Below are 12,152 nucleotides of genomic sequence, written 5' to 3' on the forward strand. Positions count from 1 at the left end.
CAGAACACACCTGGGCTTTTCCTCTCCGAAACCACACCAGTAGGGAGGGAATTCCTGAGGTCCTGCTGGCCTGTGTCCCCAGGTGACACCAGTCTGGAAGCTACAACACTGAACTTCTTCTATCAGGCCATTTTCTCTTAATGTCTAAAGGACTAAGAATTGCAAAAGGTGATGTTTGCTTACTCTTGTAATTTTGAGAAAGTTTCAGCCCAACTATTATGATTGCTAAGGGCTTCCCAGGTGGCACAGTGGTAAAGAATCCACCTGCAATGTAGGAGACATGGGTTTGATCCCTGGGTGGGGAAGGTCCCCTGGAGGAGGAAATGGCAACCCACTCCAGTATTCTTGAAAATCCCATTGACAGAGATGCTTGGCCGGCTACAGTCCTTGGGGTTGCAAAGAGTCGGACGTGACTTAGCGACTGAGCACGACGACGATGTGATTGCCAAGGAAAATAAATGTATTTGAAGACACAGCTTGTCTCTGCCAGACCACTGTTTCCAGATTGTGTCTTTACTTCCACCCCCTCTCCCAGGTCTGTCTTCCAATGTCGTCCCCATGTACTTAGGGGAGCTGGCCCCTAAGAACTGGAGGGGTGCCCTGGGGGTGGTGCCCCAGCTCTTTATCACCATCGGAATCCTTGTGGCCCAGATCTTTGGTCTTCGGAGTCTCCTGGCAAACGAAGAAGGTGAGTTCGGGATGCCTCCATACCATTAGGCCGCTCCTATGAGCTGGTCTTTTCTGTAAACCATGAGGCAGGGCTCAGCACTGCAGAGCCCTGAGCCCACAGTGCGGAGGTGGTGGTTGTGCTGAACAGGCCTGAACGAGTTGGTGGGGACACACAGAACGATGTTCTCTGGCCCCTCTTGGGACACATAGGAGAGGGCTTCGAGGGAGCAGGCTGAGCTGCTGTCTGAGTGGCTGCTAGACCCGGGGCCCGGTAATGAAGGCAGCCAGGGTGCCAGACTCTATGTCTAAGGCTTCCAGCACCCCTGTACTGGGGCCTCCTGGCAACTCAGCTGCCCAGGGACTTGTGGTCATCCCACTGTAGACCAGGAAAGAGGGTCACAAGACCCAGCCCCCGTGGAGGTGGTGGTGAGTCTCAGGGCCAGCATCCACCCCAGACCTGGACTCCAGAGCCACACCCCTTGCCCCACGATCCTGGTGCCTGGCACATAGTAGGTGCACAGTAACTCATAACTGTCACTGTGTTTGCATGACTTCCCCTTTCTTTGTCTTAGGTCTCAAAACTCTGAAGGGAAATCACCATTAATAAAGCACCAATCAAAACATATAAAGTACTTGTCATGGGCCAGACACAAAGCCTTTTATATTAATTCATTTAATCTTCCAAACAACCTATGAGCATGTACTGTTACTGTACCCATTTTACAGCTGTAGACCCTGAGGCTGGGAAAGATTGTATCACATGTCCAAGGTGTTGTTAGGACACAAATGCAGACAGTGCAGGCCTGGGTCGGAGTTTTAACTATCCTCTCTTCCACCTTACAATCACCCTTGTAAGGATCTGGGACCAGGAGTGAAGCAGCTAGGTTCCTGTCTCCCAGTGATGGCACATAACCAGCCAGCAGGGCCCAGAAAACCCTGGCACCTTTCAAGTACTCTGTGATATGTGGGGAAAGAGCCATAGGTCCACCCAGGGAGAGGGCTCAGAGAGGGCCTGGGCTCCCTGGATCCACATATATGTTATATCTCACAATAAAAACGGTTAAATAGAGCATCCCTGGTGGCTCAAGATGGTAAAGCGTCTGCCTGCAATGCGGGAGACACGGGTTCGATCCCTGGGTTAGGAAGATCCCCTGGAGAAGGAAATGGCACCCCACTCCAGTATTCTTGCCTGGAAAATTCCATGGACTGAGGAGCCTGGTAGGCTACAGTCCATGGGGTCACAAACAGCCAGACATGACTGAGTGACTTCACTTTCAGGGCTTCCCTACTTCTCCCTTCTTCCCTGGGAGAAGTAGGACCAGCATTCCAGTGTGAGCAGAGAGGCCAGGAGCGTGAAGTTCTTTGTGCGACCAGGGAGCTGCTGATATCCTGGTGACCTCTCACTTTGTCCCTCCATCCTTCACTGTGTCTCTTCAGGCATTGCAACCTCCTCTAGGCAGAGCATGGAGGGCAAGGCTTGGCCTGACTCATCTTAGAATCTCCAGCACAATTCATGGCACATAATAGGTGCTCACTGAAGAAGGAAGAAAGGCAGGAAGGCCAGAAGAGAAGAGTGTCAGAGTTTATGGAAGCGAGGGGCATAGGAGGTGAGCAGCCATAGCACAAAGGCTGCAAAGAAGTCCAGAGTAGGTCAAGATCAGAACCAGGTGTCTGGATGTGGCAGGGACACTGAGACCTGGTGAGAAGAATTTCACGTAGTGGGTGGGAGGGGCCCCAGAGGGCAGACAGCAGCCCGAATGGCAGGCAGTTCCACGCTTGCTGTAATCTATGCAAGGGTGATGGAAGCGGAACTCAGATCAGCTAGGCCCTGGATTTGGAGCCAAGAGGTGGGAGGAGCTTGGGAGGGTGGTGATTCAGGTTTCAACGTGCCTGAGTTCCTATCTCAGATCTTCTCCAAAATAACTGATCTCAGGGTGAGGGAGCTGCACCCTCCATGCCTCAGTGTTTGCAGGTGTAAAATGGGGTTGACTCTGGTACCTGCCTCCTGACATTGCTGTGACAGGAGGTGGGCTACAGGTGAAAAGCCCTCAGAAAAGTGCCTGGCACACAGATGTCCAAGGGAAACCCAGAAACAAGGTAAACCGTCATCCATAAACGATGGTTCATATGTGGATTCAGAACTAGAACTGACTGGCTCCCTGTGTGCCCCTCAATCACGGCCTTCTCACCCCCAAAGGGAGCCGTTGTGCCCACACTTATCATTGTGCCCACACTTATCATTGTGCCCACACTTATCATTGTGCCCACACTTATCATTGTGCCCACACTTATCATTCTGCCCCTGTTCTTCCCTGTAGTGTCACCACTTTTTTAGAAGATAGAGCTAATGTCTGTCGCTGGATTTAATACAGTGGGACCACATGGTGTGGAACCACGCTGCACCAAACACCACATTAGTGTGACAGGCTCCTGTCCTGACTTGCTTCATTTTCAGCACAGTATAAAATTCCACCTGATGAGTGAACCATCATTTATGGATGATGGTTTGCCTTGTTTCTGAGTTTCCCTTCTTAATCAGTGCTGCTTGGCCCATTTTCCTTCTGGTATCCTGGTGGCCCAGGCACACTGCTGAGCACGACTGCTCGGTTAGAGCCTGTGTGGTGTCCAGCATCACTAGCTCCTGCTAGACCATCTCCTAAAGATGCCACATGTCCACACAGCATGTGGAGACTTCCCACCTGCCCACATTCTCACCAGCACTTGGTATCATCTGAATTTTTCACTTTGTTCAGCTGGTAGGTGTGCTCTGTGCTCGTTTGCTCAGGTCGTGTCTGACTCATTGCAACCCCAGGGTAGGTGGGCAGTAGTTATTCATCATTATCCATTCTCTAACTGTTTAGAGTGGCCACTCTTCATTAGGTACCATCCTAGGGGTTGGCAGACCCAGGAATGAAAAAGACAAGATCTTGTCCCCATCCCCTGTGTTCCAGACCCAAAGATAACCAATCAGGATAAAAGGCCAGAGCAGCCAACAGGGCTCCACCTGGCTGGAGGCAGAGGCAAGCTGGAGCGAGGCCGGGTCTGGGGCGCTGGGATCAGCTCTCTGGTCACACTGGTTTCCTTGCAGGCTGGCCCATCCTCCTCGGATTGACTGGGATCCCCGCCGTGCTGCAGCTCCTCTTCCTGCCCTTCTTCCCTGAGAGCCCCAGGTACCTGCTGATTCAGAAGAAAGATGAAGAAGCTGCCAAACGCGGTGAGGCTTTCCCTTGAGTCGAGGACAAGGGACTGAGGTTCCAGCATCTTTTCAGGAGGGATGGGGGTGGGCACCGTGGTCCAGGCCATGACTCGCCCTCTGCTCGCTCCCCCCAGCTCTGAGGAGGCTGCGTGGCTGGCACGATGTGGACGCGGAGATAGAGGAGATCCTGGAGGAGGACAGGGCTGAGAAGGCTGCAGGCTTCATCTCCGTGCTGAAGCTGTTCAAGATGAGGTCCCTGCGGTGGCAAGTCATCTCCATCATCGTCCTGATGGCGGGCCAGCAGCTCTCCGGAGTGAATGCGGTAGGGAGCAGGTGTTGGGGTGGGGGTGGAGCTCGGCCTGGACAATGGCAGGTGCGGGGGACACCCTGAGAGGTCCAGGTGGTGGCCTGGCAGTCCTCACCTCGGTTTCCTTCTAGATCTACTACTACGCAGACCAGATTTACCTGAGCGCCGGGGTGAAAGAGGACGATGTCCAGTATGTGACGGCAGGCACTGGTGCTGTCAACGTGCTGATAACCGTCTGCGCCGTGAGTATCCCAGAAGCCAAGTCCCCGTCTGCCACCAGGGATGGAGGGCACCTTGAGGGGGCAGGTGGTCTCAGCCCAGGAAGGAGCCGAGATCTGGGTGGCAATGTGCCCCTTGGTCCCTTCATCTCTAACTTCTGGGCTGTCCTCAGATGACAGCCTGTCTCTCCTGATGGGCAGCCTATGACTCCCAAAGATGGAGACCCCACCCACTATGCTGGAAGCTACCCTGTGAGAGGTGGCTCTTCTCCAGTCTTATACATTGGGGGTCACTACCTGTGCCAGGGCCGCCGTGTGATAAACAGGGCCCCTGGACTGGCCATTCAAGGACACACACACACACACACACACACACACACACACGAGAAGGTGGGTGCACAGCCCACCCAGCTCTCATTGTGCCGTGCTCACTCACTCAGTCATGTCTGGCTCTTTGCGACCCCATGGACTGTAGCCCACCAGGCTCCTCTGTCCGTGGGATTCTCCAGGCAAGAATACTGGAGTGTAGCTGCCCCTTTAGAAAGGTGTTGTGTGGAACATGGAAGTGGGGCTGCCCAGAAAGGCCCGTCGGGGCAGGGAAGTGGCGGGGCTTGGGGTGGCCCCACAGCCTGCTGAGCCTCCCACTTTTCCTCACCCTTTCCCTCCAGATTTTCGTGGTGGAACTTATGGGGAGGAGATTCCTACTCCTCCTGGGCTTCTCTGTCTGTTTCACTGCCTGCTGCGTGCTGACGGGTGCCTTGGCTATGCAGGTGAGGAAGGCGGGGCCTGGGGTGCAGCCATCCACCTGGGCCCTTCTGTGCATGCTTATCATCACGATGAGTCAGCTGCTTGGGGTCAGCCCTCCACCTGCCCCAGCGACCCACTGTTCATTTACAGTGGATATTCCAGAGGCATGCAGGTGGCGCTGCCTGTTGAAGAAGGTGCCAGGGGGCCCTCCTTCCCAACTCAGGCAGAGCGACTGGCCCTCTGGGAGACAAGAGTCCTGATGGTCCCAACCCAGGTTGTCTCTGCTTTGGGTGTGATTCAGCTCTTTTTCCTTTCCACAGGACGTGATATCCTGGATGCCCTATGTCAGCATCGCCTGTGTCATCTCCTACGTCATAGGGCATGCCCTTGGGCCCAGTATGTACCCCAGAGCTGATTCAATGGTTTCACTGCCTCTCTTCTGTACCACCAGCTTAGAAACTTCTGGTCTGAGCTCCTTAGAGAGGCTCCAGGGAGGGCTAGATTCGGCCCTGAATGGCTTCTGTGCTACCATCTTGCAGCTGAGGGGTTTGGGCAGAGCATGACAAGAGGGAGGACAGTAGAGCAGCCTGTGTAGGCTGGAACACAGTGCCCATGTATGTGGTGGGCAGAGATCTTTATGGATGGTCATGGACCCCTTTTGGGGACATCACAGGATGTCACCTATTGTGCCCGAGTCTTGGTAGATGCCTTCTCACACTGCCTCTCCGCAAGATCAGGAGTCCTGGAGACACACTTGCTCTGCCTTGAGCCAGAGGCCTCTGGAACCTTACATGGGTAGGGCTCCAGGACCCGTGGTGGGCTTGCTTGGCCAACAGAGAAGTCAGCTATCCCTGTTCCTCCTCAGGTCCCATCCCCGCACTGCTCGTCACTGAGATCTTCCTGCAGTCCTCCCGGCCAGCTGCCTACATGGTGGCGGGTACTGTTCACTGGCTCTCCAACTTCACTGTGGGCTTGGTCTTCCCATTCATCCAAGTAAGTGTGACCCAGGGCCCCAGAGGCACAAGATACTCAAGCAGTAAATTGATAACCTTTTCAAACATGTGGACCCTCTCCCCTCCCACAGGTGGGCCTTGGAGCTTACAGTTTCGTCATTTTTGCTGTGATATGTTTTCTCACCACCGTCTACATCTTCCTGATCATCCCGGAAACCAAGTCCAAGACCTTCATAGAAATCAATCAGATCTTCATCAAGATGAACAAAGTGCCAGGGGTGCACCCAGAAAAGGAGGAGCTAAAGGAGTTTCCACCCTCAACTGCAAGGCAGTAACTTGAGAGGAGGAGCCCATCAATAGGATCTGTGTAGACCTTCTCTCCTACTCTATGAATCCAGAATAAGGACAAGTTCAGCATGGAATGCAGGCACTGCTGGGACTGTCCAAAGGGCTTCTGTGCAGTTCTTAAAGCCAGGCTGTCTCTTTCCAGATTGATCTACCACCAACCCTGACGCATGGTGGGCAGCTGTCCCTCAACCATGCTGGTTCAGCCATTGTGTGGCTCCTGGTAAGACCAGCTCCTATCACAAAAATCATTTCCATGATGTCAAGACAGAAGGAATCAAATGTGGTTAAAGAAGCTATCTCTCCTCCAATCCCATTGTCTTCCAGGAGCCACAGGCATGTGTTCAGAGTGGAATCCCTCCTCTCATCAGATCCATTTCCAGAAACACTAGTCTTGTAAAGTGTGATGTCACAAATAATGTCTAGGAATCTGGGAAGCAGATCCCCATGGAGAATTTAACCAAGTCAGAGATTACTGATCCCAAATTATATTATTACAGGACCATGGCATTGCCTCTGTATACTCAATAAAACAAATATAATCACTTTTCACCAAGATGTTCTGTGTTTCTGTGAGCAGGTAGAAGGTGGGGGCATTCCCTGCTCCTCCACGGAGCTTGGTTGCACTGAAGTTTCAGCCCCTTGAGGGCAGGGGTTTGACCAGTTTTGTTTATCCTGGAATCCCCACTGCCTTGAAGAGCCTGGTATGGAAGAGGCCCTCGAACAATACTTGCTGAAAGAAGGGGAGAAGTGAGAGATGAGGTGGTTACAACGTTGTGATTTTTTAAATTTAAGATTGAGGAAAACTCTGCATGTCTTCAGGTGCGTAGTGAGCACTGAGGGGTCCTGAAGATGAGATGAGAAGAGAGTAGGGAGAAGGAGGGAGTGCCCCCAAACGCATGGCAGAGCTGGAGGCTTTTCTTAGAGGTGTGCGTGTGTGAAGAGGGCATATACAAAATGGTGGATGAAACCAAGGCATGGGAAAGGAAAGTGTAGGGACCACCTACTGAAAGGCCTCTGGCAGGATGTGAAATCTCCTGGGAGTTGGGAGGTAGAGACCAGGGGCAGGGTGGGACAGAGGTGGAGTTGGGAGCAACTTTCTTGGGGGTGAAATGGGGATTCCCCAGGTGGTGTGTTCCATGACTTACAAAAGTAGTGAGGGCCCAAATGAATTAAAAAGCACAATGCTGTGATTGAACCATCCTTACCTTCTGCTGCAGGGACCTACAGTGTGAGGGGGCAGAGAAAACAACTGTAGATAGCGGCTCTCAACACTGAGGAGCAACAAGGCTGGACTGTCAGAAGCAAAGGAGCTATGCCATTATTAACTCCGCTCATGCTACCTGGAGGACGCCTGACCCAGGAGAGGCCCTGGAATTCATGATTCTGTGGATCTATTCTCTGGAGTCAACCTTGGTTCTGTCATTTAGTAATTGTGCAGCTTGGGCGACCACCTTGGTTTTTCTGTACCTCGATTTTTCTCTTCTGTTGCATGCTAGGTCACTTCAGTTGTGTCCAACAATCTGTGACCCTGTGGACTGTAAACTGCCAGTCTCCTCTGTCCATGGGATGTTCTAGGCAAGAATACTGGAGTGAGTTGCCATTTCCTTCTCCAGGGAGTTTCCCAACCCAGGGATTGAACTGGAGCCTCTTGTGTCTCCTGCATTGGCAGATGGGTTCATTACCAATAGTGCCACCTGCGAAATCCTGGTGGCTCAGATGGTAAGGAATCTGTCTAATGCAGGAGACCTGGGTTTGATCCCTGGGTCTGGAAGATCCACTGGAAAAGGAAATGGTTACCTATTCCAGTATTCTTTCTGGAGAATCCCATGGACAGAGGAGCCTGGTGAGCTACAATCCATGGGGTCTCAAAGAGTGAGACACGATTGAGCAACTAACACTTTCTTCTGATGAGCTAATCATAAATGGTTGGTTGTGAGAAAGTAAATAATATGCTTGTAGTGTTTAAATCAATTGTAGTTTAGTCACTAAATCATGTCCAACTCTTTTGCAACCTCATGGATCACAGCCCACCAGGTTCCTCTTCCATGGGATTTTCCAGGCAAGAGTACTGGAGTGGGTTGCCCTTTCCTTTTCCAGGGGATCTTCTCAACCCAGGGATTGAATACATGTCTCCTACCTTGCAGACATATTCTTTACTGCTGAGCCACTAGGGAAGCCAGTGCCTGACTTGTGTTAAACACTTAGTTATTTTTCAGTGCTTGGGAATAAGCATAGATCTGGAAGCCAAATAAACCCACAGATAAAATACAGTGAGAGATCACTACACACGTAAATGGATTTAACAAGTAAGTGGATGGCAGGTGCTGGGAACTAGCTCACTGTTGCAGTGGAAATTACAGATAAGCCGAGAGAGGGTTTAGGATGGTCCATATGCTAATAGACTAGAGTTGGAGATGTGGTTTAGCCGAATATAGACACAGATGGTTACACATAGGAATATTTACAGATCCGTGGATTTCTATGGGTTAGTCAAATACAACAGAAGAAAGGTATGGGCCTGATGCTATGGCTGCACAGAAGGAAGATGGGGACTTAGGAAAGACAAAAAGGATTTCTCCAGGTGGAGAAGATGCCACAGGGGAGAGGCTGGTTGTGCCAGGTGAGGAAGGGCACAGAGACATGCGGAGGGGTTGAGGGGAAGGCCGGATCGCTTGCTGTGAAAGTGAAGGCAGAAAGCCTGAACGAGATTCTGTGGGTCCCAGTGAGCCACGCTGAGCCTGAACCTTGTCCTCAAGATGAGTCTGGCTTTAGATGGCTGTTGAGTTTCAGGGACATCCATGGCAGTAACAAGACTGGGTGGGACTTGGGGAGGGAGGCCTACTGGAGAAGAATAATGAGGGCTCTGCAAAGCCAGCAGTGCAGGGGGGTGGTGGTGGGGCAGATGAGAGCAAGAACTCAGCGAGACTTGCTGGGATTCCGGAGCCCCCACAGGTCTGGGGTCCCTGCCAGGTTTCTAACTGGGGCCGATAGGAAGTGGCTTGGGGAACTGAGTGGCAGCTTTGGCGAGAAGACAGTTAACATTCTTGGACCTGTTGAGATGGGGAGCTCATCTCACATGAAAGATGCCTAGAAGGAAGACCTCCCTTCTCCTGATATTTTCTAATGTAAAATGACTCTTTAAATTGCAAATTAGTCCAGGACAGTCTGACTCAAGTCAGCCAATGACTTCCCATTATGTTCAGAATAAAACCCCCAGTCCTCTCAGCCTGCTCAGTATCTATGTGCCTGCTACCTCCTTCCTCTCCCTTTCTGCTACAACTCCACCAACCTCTCGTCACTCCCCAAACCATGGTCAGCCCTCTCTCGCTTCAGGATGTTTGCATCAGGCTGGTGCTTGTACAGGCTCTCTCATGGCTGGCCACCTCCATCACCCAAGGAGGCCTTCTACCTCCCCGGATGTGCACAGTCATCCCCACCCAAGATGTGAGGTGTGCAGGCACTCCTCAGCCAAGATGTATCTTCAAGTGAAGGCTTCCGGGAGGAGCAAGACTTATCATGGCCTGGCATTATCAGCTGACTTTTTGACCCCTAAGGAGCCTTTCTGCACATGTGTAGTGTCCCCAGAAAGCAGGGGTAGGGGGTGGGGAAGTGGGAGGGAGGGAGTGAAGATTGCTTAGTCCTTTACCGAAACAGGATTTTTCCCCTCTCTGTTCCTGCCATGGCTGTTATCGTAAGGTGTTTACAAGAGCTAAAGCCTGGCTGCTTACCCCGTTTCTGTTGTTACTTCTATTTCAGAGGAGGCTGATTGTAAATGCCTTACCTGGAGCCCACCTATCTCCTGTCTCAGGAAATGCAAACAGGAGGCTAATTGTTAAGTATCCACCCTGAAGCCCACTTCTTCCTGCACCATGAAATGCAACTGGAGGCCAGAGGTAAATGCCTAATCTGGAACCCATCTCTCTCCTGCCTTAAGCTGAGCCTCCAAGAATGGGTGAGATTTTTCCTAGATTCCACATATATATGTTAATATTCTCTCTCTCTCTCTCTCTCTCTCTCTATATATATATATATATATATATGTATATATATATATATATACTCTTTCTGACTTCTTTTTCTCTGTATAACAGGTTCTGGTGTCACTCACCTCAGTTCAACCTGACTCAAATTCATTCCTTTTTATGGCTGAGGAATATTGCATTGTATAAATGTACCATGGGGGGAGAAAGGGTGGGGCAAATTGAGAAAGCAGCATTGACTTATATACACCACCATGTGTGAAATAGCTAGCTAGTGGGAAGCTGCTGCATAACACAGGGAGCTCAGCCTGGTTCTCTGTGATGATCTAGAGGGGTGGAATGAGGGGTGGGGGTGGGAGAGAGGCTCAAGAGGGAAGGGATATACGTATAGTTATGGCTGATTCACATTGCTGTATGGCAGAAACCAACACAACACTATAAAGCAACTATCCTCCAATTAAAAATAATTTTTTAAAAAAATGCATGATTGATACAGCCATCATTGAGAATGGTATGGAGATTCTTTTAAAAACTAGGAATAAAGCTACCATATGTCCCAACAATCCCACTACTGGGTATATACCTTGAAGAAATCAAAATGGAAAAAGACATGTGTACCCCAATGTTCATCACAGCACTATTTAGAATAGCCAGGACATGGAGGCAACCTAGATGTCCATCAACAGACGAATGGATAAAGAAGTTGTAGTACATATACACATTGGAATATTACTCGGCTATAAAAAGGAGCACATTTGACTCAGTTCTAATGAGGTGGATAAATCTAGAGTCTATTAGACAGAGTGGAGTAAGTCAGAAAAAGAAAGACAAATATCGTATACCAACCTGGGAGCGGTGGCTGCGCAGGCGCAGGAGGGCCTAGAGGAGTTATCCCATGTTGAAGGTCAGGAATGGCGGCGGTAAGGAGATACCCCTCGTCCAAGGTAAGGAGCAGCGGCTATTGCTTTGCTGGAACAGCCGTGAAGAGATACCCCACGCCCAAGGTAAGAGAAACCCAAGTATGATGGTAGGTGTTGCAAGAGGGCACCAGAGGGCAGACACAGTGAAATCATACTCACAGAAAACTAGTCAATCTTATCACAGTAGGACCACAGCCTTGTCTAACTCAATAAAACCAAGCCATGCCTGCGGGGTAACCCAAGACAGGCGGGTCATTGTGGAGAGATCTGACAGAACGTGGTCCACCGGAGAAGGGAATGGAAAGCCACTTCAGTATTGTTGCCTTGAGAACCCCATGAACAGTATGAAAAGGCAAAATGATAGGATACCAAAAGAGGAACTCCCCAGGTCATTAGGTGCCCAATATGCTACTGGAGATCAGTGAAGAAGTAACTCCAGAAAGAATGAAGGGATGGAGCTAAAGCAAAAACAATACCCAGTTGTGGATGTGACTGGTGATAGAAGCAAGATCCGATGCTGTAAAGAGCAATATTGCATAGGAACCTGGAATGTCAGGTCCATGAATCAAGGCCAACTGGAAGTGGTCAAACAAGAGATGGCAAGTGTGAACGTCACCATTCTAGGAATCAGCAAACTAAAATGGACTGGAATGGGTGAATTTAACTCAGATGACCATTATTATCTACTACTGTGGGAAGGAATCCCTCAGAAGAAATGGAGTAGCCATCATGGTCAACGAAAGAGTCCAAAATGCAGTACTTGGATGCAATCTCAAAAATGACAGAATGATCTCTGTTCGTTTCCAAGGCAAAC

The 12,152-nt window shown here is 50.5% G+C and overlaps 1 protein-coding gene across 4 annotated transcripts in view; it reads left to right on the top strand.

The window, feature by feature from the left end:
• Positions 1-6,987, top strand: part of SLC2A5 (solute carrier family 2 (facilitated glucose/fructose transporter), member 5) — a 47,015-nt gene extending 40,028 nt beyond the window's left edge. For 2 of the 4 annotated variants that reach the window (XM_060395939.1, XM_060395940.1), the window contains exons 5-11: positions 536-688; positions 3,758-3,883; positions 4,000-4,187; positions 4,304-4,414; positions 5,059-5,160; positions 6,003-6,130; positions 6,222-6,987. In XM_060395939.1, coding sequence (XP_060251922.1) covers positions 536-688; positions 3,758-3,883; positions 4,000-4,187; positions 4,304-4,414; positions 5,059-5,160; positions 6,003-6,130; positions 6,222-6,261 — 848 coding nt within the window. In that variant the 3' untranslated portion in view covers positions 6,262-6,987. 4 annotated transcript variants of the gene reach the window in all.
• Positions 6,988-12,152: the final 5,165 nt, after the last annotated feature.

The sequence above is a fragment of the Ovis aries genome, chromosome 12 (assembly GCF_016772045.2).
Source record: "Ovis aries strain OAR_USU_Benz2616 breed Rambouillet chromosome 12, ARS-UI_Ramb_v3.0, whole genome shotgun sequence".
NCBI lineage: Eukaryota > Metazoa > Chordata > Mammalia > Artiodactyla > Bovidae > Ovis > Ovis aries.